Raw genomic sequence first — 16,874 nt, forward strand, 5'->3', positions numbered from 1 at the left:
TCTATGGGCTTTAATTGAAAGGAGAACGTTCACTCTCAAACAAAGTTTTTTCTTCCAAGTATTCTAATCTATTATGAAACACAAAAAACATTTCTCCTCTCATTCAAGCATTCAATTATTATAGGGAAATACTGTCCCTAATCTTGCAAAACATGCATGATAATCCACTATTCGTGCAAGTAAAGATAAGCACTAATGCACGCATTCACAATACTGGAACCTTCTGTAACTCAGTAGCAAGCAATACCAAAACTATCGTGATAGATGAAGAAAAATATCCAGCTTTGTCCTTAAAGTTTTAAGAAATGATTTTCCATATTCTCCAATGAGCCATTTAGGAAAATATGGAAAAGTCAAGTGAAAATAAGTGTTTCCATTTTCCTCATTACATTTTAAATCTGAGATGGTTACTCAACAGGTAGATTTAAAAAAAAAACCCAGAAAATTAAAGTCATGCATGTATTTTATTTCCATCTAATTGAAAGAGAGGCATAATGTTTTCATGCCCAAGTTACCTTCAAAAACTTGGGAAGCAGCGATTCCGCACTAATTTTACTCATGAATTAACGAAACTCGCCTACAGCTTTAATTACCACACCTTTAAACGCTACCTTAACCCAGGCGCCTATAGAAAGAGGAAGGGGGGAAAAAAAAAAATTTACGCTTGACAATCCATTCTCAGAGTCATCTCCCGGAAAGGAAACAGGTGACTATTCACATCTGCCGTAATACCCACCCTTGGAACACGGATACATTAACCAGGCTTTACGACGTGGCATTTCGCTCGTCCGGCACGCACGGGCGCTGCCCCCAGGCGCCTCCCCCAGGGCCTCGCCCGGCAGCCCCGCGGCCCCAGCCCTGGCGCCGCGGCGGGCAGGGCGGGAGCGAACCCGCGGCCCCGCGGGGTGGGCGCTGCCGCCCGGCGGCGGGGGCCGCGGCGGGCCGGCCGGGAGGACGGCTGGGCGGACGTAGCCTGCTCCCTGGCTGGGCAAGCGACGCCGCCCGCCCGCCCGCCCGGCGGCGGCCCCGGCCCCGGCCCCGGCCCCTACCTGGCGGCCTGCATGAGCGGGCTCCAGCCGTAGTGGTTGCGGCTCTGCACTGAGGCCCCTTTCCGCAGCAGGAACCGCACTAGCTGCTCGTGGCCGCCGGCCGCCGCGAACTGCAGCCCCGTGTTGCCGGCCTCGTCGGTGCCGTCCACGGGCACGGGCAGAGCGGAGGCGGCGGGCGCCGTCGCCCCCTCGCCGCGGGGCTCCGCCGCCGCCGCCGCCTCGGCGCCGCCCGCCGCCTCGGCGCCGCCGCCGGGCAGCCCCAGCAGGCGCTGGGCGGCCTCGCAGTCGCCCTGCTCGCAGGCGCGGAGGAGGAGCTGCACCGGCGCGGGCACCCCGCACTCCCCCATGGGCAGCGCCGAGCGGCCCGGCCCGGCCCGGCCCGGGTCAGCGGCTCCGCGGCCGCGGGGCGGGGCGCAGCGGGGAGGAGGAGCCGCCCCGGCCGGAGGAGGTGGCGGAGGGGGCCGGGCTCGGCTTCGTGCTGCCGTTACTCGTTCCCAGCCCGGGAGACGCGTCTTTTCCCCCTAACGTGTTTTTTTTTTCCCCAGCCATCACAGCAAGTCTTCATTATACAGCTCGTTCACTCTCACCCAACATAGCCTTTCCCCCCCTCCCCCCACACTTTGTAGCACGACTTCTGCAATTTAGCTCAGTCTTTCCAAGCCAGTCCCATTCTGGTTATGTTCTCCCTCAGCCTTTGCTTACACCTTCCTACTTCTTTTTTGCTTCAACTCAAACCCTTCACTGAAATATAGAATTTGCAGCCAAGTGATTCTCCAACAAGAATATTTTTTCCCCCAGACATCGCCAATCTGCTGTTCTTTCAGTTTAAAGAGTTTGAGTGTAAGACTCAGATGACTTGCAGGGCTGTGGCAGTGGTTGGCCCCCACCACCTTAAAATCCAAGTGTCTTCTATCTAGCTTCAGCCTCATAGATAACCTGAATCTTTTCCAAAACCGGAATCTTTTCCACATTATATGGATTTATAACGGCCACAGTGAGAAGAGCACCAATGTAATAACTGTCTGAGTGCAGGTGACCAATCATTTTAGAATACTGTATTTGTGTTCCTGTAAGTCCTGGCAAATCACTGTTAAAATCTCTGCATCATCTCAATAGCATGTTACTTACTGTAATGGACCAATGCCGGAGGGTTTGGGGAAGGGAGGACTAGAAGGGATTATGGGCAGGGGAGTGAAACCATCAAATGCCACTAAAATTAAGCCATTTAAAGCCGCTGGTTTTAGAGAGCGCCTCCCGTATCTTCCATTGTATGTGGCTTTCTTCCTCTGATCCACTTGCAAATCTGGACTGCAAGATCTTCATGGCAAAGGGCCCAACAAAACACACTCAGAGAAGGCCTCTATAAATAAGAGCACTGGCCGTGTTTGTGGCAGCTCGTACCAGTTCTCTGGAGAAGGACAGAAGTAGATCCTCACAGCAAATAAAAAAATGACTTACCTCTTTGCAAATTTATCATTACAGAAAGAATATGACAAGTTCCTAGAGATGCTGAATAATAGTCATACTTCCTCCATTATATATATCCCGGAAAATATCTTCCTTAAGCTTGAAGATGGTTATACTGGCCATCATCTGAGGCAAGGTACTTGGCTGAGTAGACTCGGCCTAGCCCACAACAGCCATTCTTAGGTTACTGCAGTGTGAGGAGTGTGCCATTATGACTAAAAACCGGACAGTACAATTGCTTTCATGTGAGATTTCAGAGCTTGAATGAATGGAATGGAAAGAGTACTTAATGGAATACATCATTCAGGATTCAAGAAAACTGCATCATGCTTATCGTATCAAAGTGCATGCTTTCGCTATCGTCTAATTAGTGACAGGCTCACTCCAGTTTATCTTTGAGATAAGCTATTGCACATGTTGATCATACAGATCTATGTTACGTAGCTGATGATTATGCTATCAAAATCTACTAATGGATTGAAACTACAGACAAAGATATGCATTTAATAAGGAACCTTATAGCAAAAGATGCAACTTTTATTTTAAGGGACTCATTAAGAAGTAATAAAAATATTTGTTGGGGTTTACAAAAATGAGAGAGGAAATTATTTATGCTAAATGCTGCTGTTGTCATCTCATGCTCATTGCTGCCTTCAGTCCTAGGCATTTGTTTATACAGGTATGATCACTCAGTGACTTCTACCACCGATAGAGAACGAAAATACCACTGAGAGGGCAAAAATAATCAAATCTCTTATGAAATGAATCAAAGGCTATTCTTATAGGGTTTCAGTACCCAATGGGAAATATAGGATTTGACTTCACAGCAAACAACCTAAGTCTTTCAACTAGTTATTAGGTTACAAAAATAGGGAGTTCTTAGAAGAACAAGAAGACAGGAGAAAAAAACCTCAAGGTTCTCAAGTGCAGACTATGTCCTTTGGAAGGTCCACTGCATCTTCATTTGTGCACAGCCAGTGAAAAACACATTTGTTTTCATGAGAAATGGCTTCAAGTTACCAATATACTAATTTGGATAAGTCAATGTTGGATTGCACTAGGGTAAACATGGGTATCATTTAAAATGACAGAAAGGAAGTGAACGAAAAAAATCACTTTAGACTAAAGGAGACAGAAAAAAAAGTGCAAGGAACAGAACAAGCACACCAAGGAAGCAGTACAGATAAAGCAAGACCAAACATCTAAGGCCAAAATTTGTGAAATTTATTCTGACAAAAGTCTCCACTGAAAGTGATATCAAAACCCTAGTGGGGAGATAAATGGGCCACTATAAGCTCTGTTAAAGCTATTCATACTACCGGGTGAGAGAAAAGAGATAAACCTAGAGCCATCTTCCTACAAGAGATGGAATTCATCACTTGCAAAACAAAGCCTAGGAAACCATTAGGGCATGTAATGTGCCTGTGCAACTTGTAAAGGAAGTATAACATGGTGAATGGGCCACTGCCCATGTAGAACTATAAACTGGCCAAACAATAAGACAAAAAATTCTGTTGTTCCTACAGTACTAAATAGGATATCATGCAAATGGACGTATCCTCATACCATCAAACAGGAGAAAATTTCTACTTCATATAATAATTCAGGGTTTCATAATATAAAAGACTGTAGAATTACAATCCTAATCAAAAGCTTCAGAAAGGGACAAATGCAAGTAGCCAGAACATCTGTTCCTAGAGAAATCCGTAAAACTAGAGATACCTGACTCAGTCATAATCTTCATTATGAAAGTTTGGGGAAATGATGGCATCTCAAATCCACAAATACGATGCCATATTTATATGGCTATTCAAGGAGTAAAAGGCATATTTTCTACTCTAAAACCTTACTGATGTGAATCACAAGAATGTCATACTTCTGAGAAAAAGAAAATTGAAATTCTTAACATGTGCTCTGTATAAAGGATCTTGTGTATCTCTCAAATGAAAACAAAAGAGACACACATATTAGAAACACAATCAGAGAAAAGCAGATACTTGTCCAGTATCATCAGACTCATATTTGTTAACTGTGGTCTTTTCAGGCATAGAAATAGAAATAACTTTGAGAAAATGACTAAAAAGAATGGTAGTGAGTGCCTATAGTGGGGGATGACTAAGATTAATTCTACCACTTAATATCCCCTTCAGTTCCTAGTTCAGACTTGTAATCATGGCATAAATAACAGGTCTCCATTTTGTCTACTGTAAACATCTGCTATAACTTTGTGATAAAATTCTTTCATTTACAAAAGTCTTTCTGAATATGCCATAATTTTGCTGAAACTTTCAAAAGCTATTTCTGCATTTCAATTTCCCATGTCCACACAAGAATGTATGAAAAATGGGTCACATTTCAAATATCATAGGCCTTGAACAGTCCGTTCTGGAACATGTGCACAGAGCTGCAGTTCTGTTTTAACAGTTTCTGACAACTAAGTTTGCTAGTCATAGCTTTCTTTATGTGCGATATTTATTCTAATATCTGCAGTACATGCTTGCGATTTAGCTAAAGAGAACATTTATATATATGCAACAATACATACGTATAACAAGTATTTCTATGCCTTTGGCATGTACTTCCTTACTATCTTTAAGCTGTCGTAGCTTGCATATGATCCTCTGAGCAAGGTATTTTGTGTGTGTGTGTGTGTGTGTGTATACTTATGTGCATATATGTACATATATGCATTATATAGATCTGCAAATAGTACAGGTTAGGTACTGTGCAGGTATAGTCTGCTGAATACAGTCAGTTTGCACTGACTTGCCCCTATCAGAATTACCCAGTATTCTTCAGACTGATACAAGACCCCTGAAATAGCTGACAGCTTCTATCTCACTTGTCAAGTCTGTGTTTTTATGCCATTTTATTTTTAGGCCTGTGTACCCACTGCTCTTCCTCTCCTCTAAATGCCTGATGTGCTCTGTCTCTGCCTACTCGCCGTGCACCCAAGTTCCCTCTACACCCAAAGGCCGCCCTGCAAGACAGAGTCACACAGGCGCGCTGAGGACCTTATCCCTTTCATGTCTTGTCCACGTTTGCAGCTGCTGCAAATAACCACACCTTGAACACAAACACAATCCTGGGCACCAGTAGAACAGCAGGATGAATAATCATATTGTAAAAATACAAGCATACTTGTGCTAACAAAGGAGAGAATAAGTAGCCAAGGCTGTTGCTTTGCAAGGCAATGCTATTTTATGCCCATTTCAAGTGACTACGAACAATGACCGGTGGGTCCAAAGGTATATCGCTGAGTATACTTCATCTGAATCTTCTTTTTTATCCCTGAGGAGATTTTCTACCTGTCTGCAATATATTTGTCCACATGTTCCTCTGATTTTTGTTTTTTTTCAAGAGTACATAGGTCTTGCTTATTATTAAAACTAGAAACATTATTCTGAAACACGTTATTTGGTACTTTCTGTTGCCCAGAACAGACTATTGCTGACTGCAGAGTGCCTCCTTCAGTCTTTTCACATGGGTATTATTTAAGTTCCTTTGTTCCCAGCTTCACATTGTCTCTCTCTGAACCATTTTAATTATGTGATTATATTCTTGATTTCCTTCTATACTGTTCTAATACTTAAAATTAACTCTGCATCAGAACTGTCCTGTTTTCTTTTTCACTGTTCTTAATTTTGCTCTGAACCTGTTCTGAATCTCCCCCATTCATTTCTTTTGGGAGTCCATGGGCAGCTCCTTTTTTCTTTGACTCACTCCAAAAGGGCCTCATTTGCTTACTGCTTCTTTTGTCCTAGTCTAACTAGTTTGCAACCCAACACAAAGGGGAAAACTCAGGACTGCTTGTTCCAGACAACTTAACCTAAATCAGCAGCATATACCAGAAATGTTGGCTTTATCTTAAAGGTTTCCCCCTCCACTAGCCAGCAACTAGGGTTCCCTAGCTATAAACTCAGTATCAACAATGTTGTTTGGGCTTCCTTTGTGCAGAAAGAATGGCAAGCAGCAAGACAACATAATCACTGGACATACAATTACCAGTGCCACTAACTATCCAGGTCCAAAGCTTGCTACGCCTATCTTCCTTTATACAGAATGTATGTTCTAATGTCTAGCATATTAGTATTTACTAGTTGGCTGCCAAGCATATTTACACAAACATACATCCTTAGTATTATGCTTCAGTTATTCTGGCTTTTAAATATACTTCCAAATTCAGTTTTATGTTTATACACAGTTATCCATGCTAGATAACTGTATAGATGAATAAGAGATAATTAAATTATATATGTACACGTGCACGCACGCACACACACTTATGTCCAAATCCACTTAAAGTACTTGATACATGCTAGCTTGCCAGCAACACAATCGCTCATTATTATTCAGCATCCTTCTCTTCAGAGCAAGGCCTCCACAGCAGTTGACTGCCTCTGTGTTAGCTGTCATGTGTAATTTTTATTAGTATCTAGGCTTGGGCCTAAGCTAGGGAAAGTCAGAAATAACTCATAGCTGTCATTCCCCATTGTAATCTGTACAGTATGGCCCTGTCTGGTAATGACCAGATTTTTTCCACTTCTTTAGCATCAAAGGTGTTGGCATTCATCGCTCGGCAATGCTGGTGAGCACCACCTGGGACGTTCTCTGTCTGGGAACGACCAGAGTCAAGTTTAGATTAAATGCCAGTTTTGTTCCTCCCCTGCCCCAATTCTATCAAGTCATGAAATGGGCCGTCCGTTATCCTGCTAACAAACTGGGGGGTCTTATTTGTCTTTTGTATTTCTAACTACGAGGTCACCTTTTTTTTTTTTTTTTTGCAACCAAGAACACTTTTCTTCAATGCAACAGGAGCTTGTCATAAATGCCCTGGCTTCTGGACTCATTTTCTGTTTATTTTGAGAGGGCGCGCTGCTCTAGCAGCAGCGGAACTGCTGCAGCCGGCGCCGCTGGGGACTCGCTGCCTGCAGCGCCGGAGCCCTCGCGGCCGCCCGCACCGGGCCGGTGCCGGCAGGGCTGCGCCGCCGCCCCGCGGGGGGGCTGCCGGGCGGCGCGGGGTGGCCCGGGCCGGGCCGGAGGGAGCGAGGGAGGAGCCGGCGGCAGAGCCGGGCGCGCTTCCTGGAGGGGGGTGGCGCCGGCTCAGTTGAGCGCCTTGTGCAGGTCCGGGAAAACTTTGCGAAGTTGGCCCGGGGCGCGCCTCTCCGGGTGCGGGTCTGCGGGGATGGGCGGCCGCGTGGGGCGCGGCGTGTGCTGGGGCAAGCGGAGCCGCGGCCCCCGCGGCGGGGGCGCGCTGATGGCCCTGGGGCTGCTGGCGGCTGTGGGCTTCCTGGCGTGGCGGCACGGCCCCCCACCCCGCGCCGCCGCCCGCGCCGCCGCGCCGCCGCCCGCCGACGCGGCGCAGCTGCGGAGGCCCGTGTACGAGAAGCCCGCCGCGGAGCCGGGGGCGCTGGGCGAGCTGGGCCGCGCCGTGCGCCTGGAGCTGAGCCCGGCCGAGCTGCGCCGCCAGGAGGAGAGCATCCGCCGCCACCAGATCAACATCTACCTGAGCGACCGCATCTCGCTGCACCGCCGCCTGCCCGAGCGCTGGCACCCGCTGTGAGTACCGCGCCGAGCCCGCCCGCGCCCGCGCCCGCGCCCGCCGAGGCCGCTCCCACCTGCCGCGGCAAGTGCCGCCGCCTGGGGCGGCGCCGCGCCCCGCGCTCGCTGCTGCGCGCTGCAGCGCGGCCGGCCTGGCCCGGCCCGGCCCCACGGCAGCGGCGCCCTCCCGCCCGCCACCTTTACGATCCCAGTATTTGCTCACGGAGTCAGACCTGCGTCATTTCATCTGGCTTCTGCCCCTCTAAAGGGCAGACGAGTAAATACGCGGATGGTGGGGGGGGGGGGGTGTAGCCGTGAGAGGCTGGTTGCCTCCGCTAGCACCACCAGCGTTTCGGCCTGTATGAGTCGTGGCATCCTGCCGTGCTTCTCCTGCTGCTGTCCCCTGCACTGATCGCTGTTTAGGGCGATTTAGGCAGTATACTTTTCAAATCACCTCCAGCTTTTTTTTTTTGGCCTCCTAAACGTCAGCTTTGGAGTACTTGGAGTAAACGTACTTGGAGTAACGTACTTGGAGTAAAACATCTTCTGCTACACTGTATAGAGCAGCTTGTTTTGACAGCAAGAGTATTCAGATACATATTTACCAAGAGTGTACTGCTTTCACATAATGCCCCCAGAGGTGCATAGCCTTCTTCTAAATTGGGGCTTCACCTGTTTCTGGATAATCCGCTGCTGGGACAATTGACCAAGAATGCTGGCATCAGCAATTTTTAAATAAGGATTAAATGCTAGTGGATGAGATGGTTCTAGTACAGGCAGGCAGCGGTCACAGGAGTCCTGGAGGCTGTGCTGTGCAGCAGGTCTGACTCTACGACCAGTTCTGGCCTAATGCAAGAAGTACTCTGCTTTGTTCAGTCACTCCTCTCAGAGTGGACTGAACAGCCAGCTGGTGAGAAGAAAAGTCTAAACTAATAGAGTTGACCAATTATGGGTATGTGTCTCCAGCCAAACGGGAGAGTGCCATGGCTACTATGAACTCCTCAAAGTCCTTCCCTCTGTTTCACTTGGGCTTAGCTTCAGCTAGTTGTTCATTTTACTGCAACAGGTTTGTATGGTAGCAGAGAACTGTGGAAAAAGCAAGGCTCTATCTCTGCCATATGTTCACTTCACTCCAGTTTGACTTGTCCAGTAGTTCACCCAATTCTGTGTATAGGTGCTGAATCTAAAACATGAATCCTATGAGAACTCTTAAAAATTTGCAGTGTAAGTGCAGGGTCTTTTTATAGTAAATTTAAACCTGACAATAGGCTTGTTTTTCTCAGTTAGTTTTTACTCTCTCCTTAGAAGCAGTCCGTGCACCATAGGCTGAAAGGACTATTCTTGTTGCATTTCTGTAGGAAGATTTTAAATTATTTGAATGAATTCTTTGGACTCCTGCCATTTCTCTCAGACAGGATGCTGGAGGAAAAGGAAGATCATGGTTTGTGGAGCAGGGGATGTCATGGGGGGGGGGGGGAAGAGAGATTCTTGAGAATAAATTAATGTAAGTGGGCAGATGGATCTTCTTACAATGACACATCCTTTTCTGATTTGAATATTTGGATGCTTCAGCAAATGTTGAAATGACAAAATCTATCCAAACCAGAAGGATTGCAAAGCATCAGTGAAAGAGTAAGTATAATCTCGGAGCTAATTGCTTTCTAAAGATAGGATTGCATTGTGCTGCTCTAGTATCTGCTGATACACTGAAGTGCTTTGTGCCTTTCCACCCAGTTAAATCTCAATTGTGGCAGAAATATACAGCATCTGTCCAGCTCACAGAGGAAGTGTAAGAAAGCTCCCCAGAGACAGTTTTGCAATAACATTATTACTGCCTCTCTGACAAAGGAAGATCATGTGAGATACATAAGTCAAAAAACTACTGGAAAAGGTGTCAACAAGCCTGTACCGATAGAAAATATGTTATTTCGGACTTCAGTTTAAGATGAGAGGCTGTATGTCAAGTCTAGGAAAACATGATTTAGAATCTTTATTCTAAGGTTGGTAGCACCTGAGCGTTCATGGTCCCTCACACACATTAGGGAGAAAGGAGAGACTACGACGGTAGGAAGCAAACAGTAATGGGATGCAAAGGTTAAATTTTTAGATGTGAGCCATGAAACCACTTCGGCACCTGAAGACGAGAAGATGACAAGTGTATCAGCTTTAAATGGAGAACCAGAGAACTAAGCTTCAGGTCTGTTCCAGGCAAGCTGTTTAGAAGTGGTAGTAAGGCAGTGAACATGTAGATAGGTGTAATCTACTGAGAAAGAGTCAACCTGGCTTTTGTCAAGGATGTCATGTGTCACAAACCTGTTGGAGTTCTTTGAAGGCGATAACAGATATATGGATAAGGAAGATGTAGTCTGTTAGGATTTCCAAAGGCTTTTGATGAAGCAGCTGTGAAATAAGGTGGAAATTCCTTGCGTTTTTAAATAACTGGTTAAAAGCCAGGAAGCAGTTGTTATTTTACAGTGGAGAAGGGTCACTTGTGAAGTTCCACAGAAATTTGTGTTGACCTAGTGCTGTTCAGCTTATGGTATGACTTCCATAAAGAAAGGACTGTAAGTTACTGCTCTTCTGCCTGAAGGACACACAGGCCACCAAGGGCGTATGTGGTCAAACCCTGTAAAATCATGAGAAGCATGGAAATGTTGAAGAGGGCTCAACTGTTTTCCTCTCGCCTAAGAGAGAAGTTCTGGGGAATCAAATGAAACTATTGCTTTGCACGTTCAAAACCAACATCAGGATAGGTTCTTCTTATAAAGTGTGGTTAAGTTGTAGAAGTATTTGAGGCAGGACTTTCTAAGGATTCAAAGTTTGTGTAGGCTTCAGGGAAACTGAATGGGTTAATGGCAGATGAATCCTTTGACAGGGGCAAAACACAGGGTGGGGAACCACCTCGGGCTCGGGGAGTTCTTGAACTAAATATTGCTGGAGAAGAGGGTTGACTGCTGGGGGGGACTATATGTACATCTTTCCCTATTTTGATATCCCTTCCCAGGCAACCACTAGTAACCACTGGGAGTCTTTTAATTCGCTCTTGCTGAGGCACTGCAATACCTATTTGATGCCTGAAGCAGATGGAACAAATTCCTTCCCTTCCTTCTTCCAAAAATCCACTTACTGTAAAGTATAAGGAAGTGCATCTACTATAAAATTCACATCAAGGATTCATCAGATAATAACAGATACTGTGCTTGGCGACAGCATACTGGACTATGGGATTTTGGTCTGATTCAGCATGTTATTCTGTGTGTGTGTGGAGCTGAGGCTTGCAATTTTAGATCGCAGGAAAATAGGAGGAGGAAAGGAAAAAGAGAGAAAGATAGCCAACACCCAAACACCCTGCTGCCCCACTGCTCCTCTTGACCTCAGTGTTCTCGCACATTCATCAGTGACCTGCTTATGGATATAAGATATTGCTTTATCAGAACTGATGACAAAATTTTTCCCACTGCTACATATTTTAAAACCTTGATCTGCTCATCAAACCAGGAAGGTGGCAATAGTTTTTCACTAATACAACTAGAAGAAGGATATGGGAGTGTCTACTGTTGTCTACTGGTAATAATGCGGGAGAAGAGAATAATAGTCTAACAGAACCTAATTCCCAAAATAATGTGTCATTAATAATGTGTTCACTACATTTGACTGTGAAGCCTATATGGATGTCATTTACTTTATTATAAGGCTTCTTCAATTTCAGATGTTTCTCCTAGTAATATATTCCTAGAGATATAAATGTTCAGAAATCCTTTAGTCCTTTTTTAAACATGCAACCATGTTATTCCTGATCCTGTTCTGTTGAAAAAGAGAGTTGGAGAATATGATGACTTTTATGATTTTCTTCAAACAGCTACTCTTTTTTGTAACTGTCACGACTTCAAGTCAACAACTGATGATGCTGTATTTCATCACAAACAGAAACTTAGTGTCAATCATGGACAGATTTGTATATCTCCATTACCAAACTGGAAGAAAAATCCTGCTCCCAAGCATTGTACCTGCTTTTAGACTTTCTACCATTTTGGGGGGCTGTACTTCTCACAAGAGGAGTGCATTGTGCATTTATTTCAGGGATGATTTCTATAAAATCACACCAACCTTTTGGCCGTCTCTTGTTAGAAAAAGTACAAGGCAGGAACAGGCACCTTTATACCAACTCAGTATTTTCAATGTACTCATCATTTTATGCTGTCTTTCATAGTAGAAGCCTGAATCAGGCCTTGGATCTCATTTCACTGCTCCTAAGTGAACGGATCGGTTAGTCTTTTCTGTCTTTCCTTATCTATCAAATTGTTTTGAATAGCCACAAAAAACCTGAAAAAATTATGCATACTCTGCATAGTAATTAGTAGCTGGAGAAGAAGTTTTAGAGCTTATTTAATTCTATATAATTTTCTATATTTTAGAGAGAGATCTTGTTTAATTTTATATATATATATAAATATATATTCTATTCCTCTGTCACGATTGTCACTTATGCCTGTAGTATCAGATTCTATTTTGAGATGTTGTCTTTGAGGTTAGAGCGATAATCTTGTACTAAGATCTTTTCAACTTGCGAGAATGTTTTTCCATCTGTTCGCGGGTTTGAGTGGGATTCCCTTGTAGCCTTCCTTGATGCCATATTTTGTTTTGTTTTGTTTTTTCCACATGGCAAACATAAAAGAGTACAATATGCTCATCTGGTTGTATTTTGTTAGGAAATTCCCGGAATAATTCTCCCAACAAGATTCTGCTCCGTTTTGTGCTCCAAAAATCACAGCATCCCATTTTGGTGTGCAAAACGCCCTGGTAAGCAGTGTAAAGTTGTAACCTGATGTAATGTTACCAGAAATGGCATGGCAGCCTTGTGTTTCCTCTCCAGGACTATGAGGCTGACTGCACTGATAAGCTCCTTTTTTATCTGAATTACCTGAAGTGACTTTTTAACCATCTGTATAGTAAATGCAAACTCTCTGAAGTGCTTGTCTGCAGAAGTTTGTAAAAACTTGTCAGTGTGTTCTTCCTCTGTAAATGCAAAACTGATTATCTATTCCCACAGCATAGCCTGATGTAGGTATTCCCACTTCTTGCATTTGTTTGGAGTGCAAAAGATATATCCTTTTTCTTTTCTCTTTATGAGCAAATATTTTGTATAAAACACTGCTGTATGCTTTTCATGTCTTCATAATGCTGTGGCTGCCTTTTTTTTTTTTTTGCTTGTTTTCTGGATTTTTGAGGGACATTGATTAGTAGTAACGGCATCAATCATGAATAGTACCTTCTATTCATTACTTTATTGTTAGTGCTAGATCGCTCTGCTGTTATAAACAGGCTTTGGACCTGCAAAACAGTCTGTGTCTTGTTCCTTCCTCATATAGTTAAGTGGAGGATTAATACCTTTGCAGCATTATTATTTTTATAAGCAGGCTTGGGTTTGTTGGCAGGACAGAATTTAGCAGTCCTTCCACAATTGCTTTGATGCTTTGAGGATATTTTACCATTTTTGATACGTTGTTTCCTGTCCCCTGTGAAAATGTCATTCTTTGTCATTACACATTGTTTAACCCTCAAACATTCTTTGGAAGAGCTTATATCATTGAAAGAAGCTATTTTGGACGGTTTTTCTTTAAGGCCTTGTAGAGCGCTTCAGCTTCCTCTGGCCTTTAAAGATGAATGTTTGGTTTTGGTTGGTTTCGTTTTTAACCTGACATGATTCCCAAATCCCTGCTAATAAAACACAAATTCTGATTTATTTTCATTTCCTTTTTTTAAACAGTGCTTTTACTGTACATGATTGTCTCTAAGGACCCTATGCGTCCACACCCTATTACTGGCGATGGTTACAATAATTTCCTTCAGTTATTGTATTACTTTGCAAAATATTTTTCTTGTCCTGGCTCAAACTACTCCCTTCAAAAAAAAAAAATAGTATGTAGGTATATGAAATCATAAGGTTCTATAGAAGACACACATTGAGCAAATGATGCCTCTTTTTCAAATTTAGTAAAATAAAATAAAAAAGCAACTTATTTTATTTCCCATGGACACATGCAGATGTGCCTTCTCACCTGCATGTCCAGAATCGGGGCTAGCAGTAGCTTCCTGCTAGGGTAGAGGGCAACGGCTGGTGAGAAGCTGTGGGCCAGTGTGTCTCTAACTAGCAAAAATACTGCTCACAACGTTCAGCCTTACTGCAAGTAATTTGGCTATTGGGCAATTACAGCGCCTTGCTGTTCTCCGCTGTGCTAATCAGATGAGGACCCGCCTTGCATAAACATCAGCACTGGTTTCTGTAGTGTATGAATACATGTGGGATAAGTAGGTGTGCAAAAGCTGGCATAGTCATTGCATTCCGAGGTCAGATAAGTCTTTTTCTATACAGGATGTACTGACAGTTATTTCAAGTTACTTTTATATGCGAAAATATAAATGGTTAGCATGAAAAGTTGGGTGATGTTTGGAAGAGTTAGGAACGATCTGCTTTATCATGTTCTTTAATTTCATTGAAAATGTCTGATTTATATATCCTGGTTTTTGATGTAATAGGGCTGTGTAGCTTTTGGCTCTCAACTGGATTTTATCCTTAGGTTGCTCTTTCCCAGGTAGAAGCGAAGAAGAGCTGTTCAGCTAGCAAATTCAGCCCAGGGTAGCCAGTGCAGCCTCGATAACTGCGTTTTGGCTCAGGAACCAGTGATGTGACCCGTGTCACGTTGCTGAGATTGGGATGCTTGTGGATGAGCCTCCTGAACCCTAAGCTGCTGCTGAGAGTGGGAGGGAAAGGTACAAGGGGGAAAGAATATGCTAGCCCAGCTTTGTCCTCTGCCGTGGCTTTTCATGGAGGACAAGGAGCTATTTTCTCTTGGATAAAGAGGCCTGGCAGACCCTCAAGTTCACATCACCACCTCTGCAGTTTGCGGGGTGGGGAATGAAGAACGTAAAATGAGGTTCAAACACCTGTGGCTGTTGCAACTGGTCCGAATCAGCCCTATTTACTTATTGCCCACAAAATGCCACACTTGAATGCACCTTTTGCTAAAGTAGCATCCAATGTTTAATTCAGTGTCTTAACTATTCAAATTAGGGGGAAAAATTGGTTTTTTGAGTCAATTTTGCTCACTGCGAGCAAAAGCAGAAAGCCTGATTCCCAACAGGCTGCTTGAAATACAGCCTAAAGCACTCTTCTCATACTGTTTGTAGGTGATGCTATGGTGATGTACATATAACAACAGCACGTATAGCAATCACATAAATCACACTCATGCACATATAGCAATAACGCGTCCTGTTTTGAACTTCTTGAGAATAGCTACAGAATCTTGAACCTGCCTGTGTTTGGGGCATTCAAAATAGTAATTGAAAAAAAATTCAGCAGTCTAGAATAGTTGTGTTTTTATGGAATGCTGAGAATAAGTGTAGCATCTTGATTTTCACAACGCACCCTTTTTTCATTAAAAATGTTAAAAAACATAATTTTTAAAAGTGAAACGTGCCTCTACAAGATATTAAAGAGTTTATGAACAGATGTATTCTTAACAATTCTTTTGAAAACTCACAGAATATTTCATAATTTTTCTTAAAATGCGAAGAAGTGGGCGTATAGAACATAATATTTAGAGATTACAAAGCTATTTTCTCTTGCCATATCATTTTTGCAGTTGTGATGAAAGTCTTGCATAAAAGTATGTCAGCAACCATTCTTAATTAACTGCAGTGTGCTTTAACTGGTGTATGCACATTCATGCTCTCTCTCCCCCTGTGTACAGATACACCTCTCTAAGAGAAAAACAGCTTCTTACAATGAAATAAACCGAGTGATTTCATTGACACAAATATTCTTCAAAATAGTGCTTATAATTTTGTTTAGGCATTTCTTGATTGATATCTCTAGTTTCTAGTGGATAACCTACTGTAAAAGTTGCTAACACAAAATTTTAGTGTAGTAAATTCCAAGGTTAAATTATTAAACTTGTCAGCCTTCTAATCTCAGTTAGACTGTAATTTACAAATGCAGTGGAAAAACATAAAGCCAAAACCCCTCAAGAATTTTGATGAGTATGGTGATATACCTTTGCATGTATCATTTTGGTTTTTCGTTTTATGAAGTCAAATGTGGGAGTAGATGCTGTAACAAAAAGATCTGGGAAAGACAGTACACGGTGAACACATCTTTAAATTTGTGTTCACTGACAAGAAGGCATACGTTAGTGTTCTTACCTCTCTCTCCCTGTCTAGGGATTTAAAGAGTCATGGCTGAATTCAAGTAGAATTTTAAAAACTTAGATGTTTGCTTTATTATAAATTGATAAAACCATTGTGTTTTGATATTTACTTGCTATTGTATCCGTTTTTTAAGCCACGAACAATGCCTTTGGGCTCTCTGTGGTTCAGCAGGAGAATTCCTGGGACATCCATCTGCTGTGAACAAGAGGGTTTGAAGGGAAGCAAGGAAGATGCAGAAGTAGGCTGCTGCTAGGCCAGGACCGTGGATCCAGCCACTCCCTGGGAAGTTTTGGGGTCAGTCCCAGCTGCCTTTTCTCTGGCTGCAGCTCTGCCATGTGCAAGGACTCTGCCTGTGCGTTTTGTACTGGGGCTACAAGACCAGGAGCCATGGGAGAGCAGTGGCTGAGAAGGTATTGCCCCATTGCTTAGCATTACCCACTTCAGTGCTTTGCATCGGAATCCAAGTCCTTCTTAAAACTTATGCATAACTTTTATTTTACATATATATACATACATATATATGTGTATATATATGTAAACTACGATTTATAAATATAAGCAAGTGAAGTCAAGTTGCTGTAGTTAAAGAAGAAAATTATAGCAATG

The 16,874-nt window shown here is 43.4% G+C and overlaps 2 protein-coding genes across 3 annotated transcripts in view; one reads left to right on the forward strand and one right to left on the reverse strand.

The window, feature by feature from the left end:
* ANKS6 (ankyrin repeat and sterile alpha motif domain containing 6) overlaps positions 1-1,433 on the reverse strand; it is a 38,946-nt gene extending 37,513 nt beyond the window's left edge. For both annotated transcript variants that reach the window (XM_068936288.1, XM_068936289.1), the window contains exon 1: positions 1,050-1,433. In XM_068936288.1, coding sequence (XP_068792389.1) covers positions 1,050-1,396 — 347 coding nt within the window. In that variant the 5' untranslated portion in view covers positions 1,397-1,433. The remainder of the gene's footprint in view (positions 1-1,049) is intronic.
* Positions 1,434-7,597: 6,164 nt separating this feature from the next.
* GALNT12 (polypeptide N-acetylgalactosaminyltransferase 12) overlaps positions 7,598-16,874 on the forward strand; it is a 49,829-nt gene continuing 40,552 nt past the window's right edge. The window contains exon 1 of the mRNA XM_068936291.1: positions 7,598-8,075. Within this exon, the coding sequence (XP_068792392.1) occupies positions 7,702-8,075 (374 nt within the window). The 5' untranslated portion in view covers positions 7,598-7,701. The remainder of the gene's footprint in view (positions 8,076-16,874) is intronic.

Source organism: Struthio camelus, chromosome 2 (assembly GCF_040807025.1).
Source record: "Struthio camelus isolate bStrCam1 chromosome 2, bStrCam1.hap1, whole genome shotgun sequence".
Taxonomy (NCBI): Eukaryota; Metazoa; Chordata; class Aves; order Struthioniformes; family Struthionidae; genus Struthio; species Struthio camelus.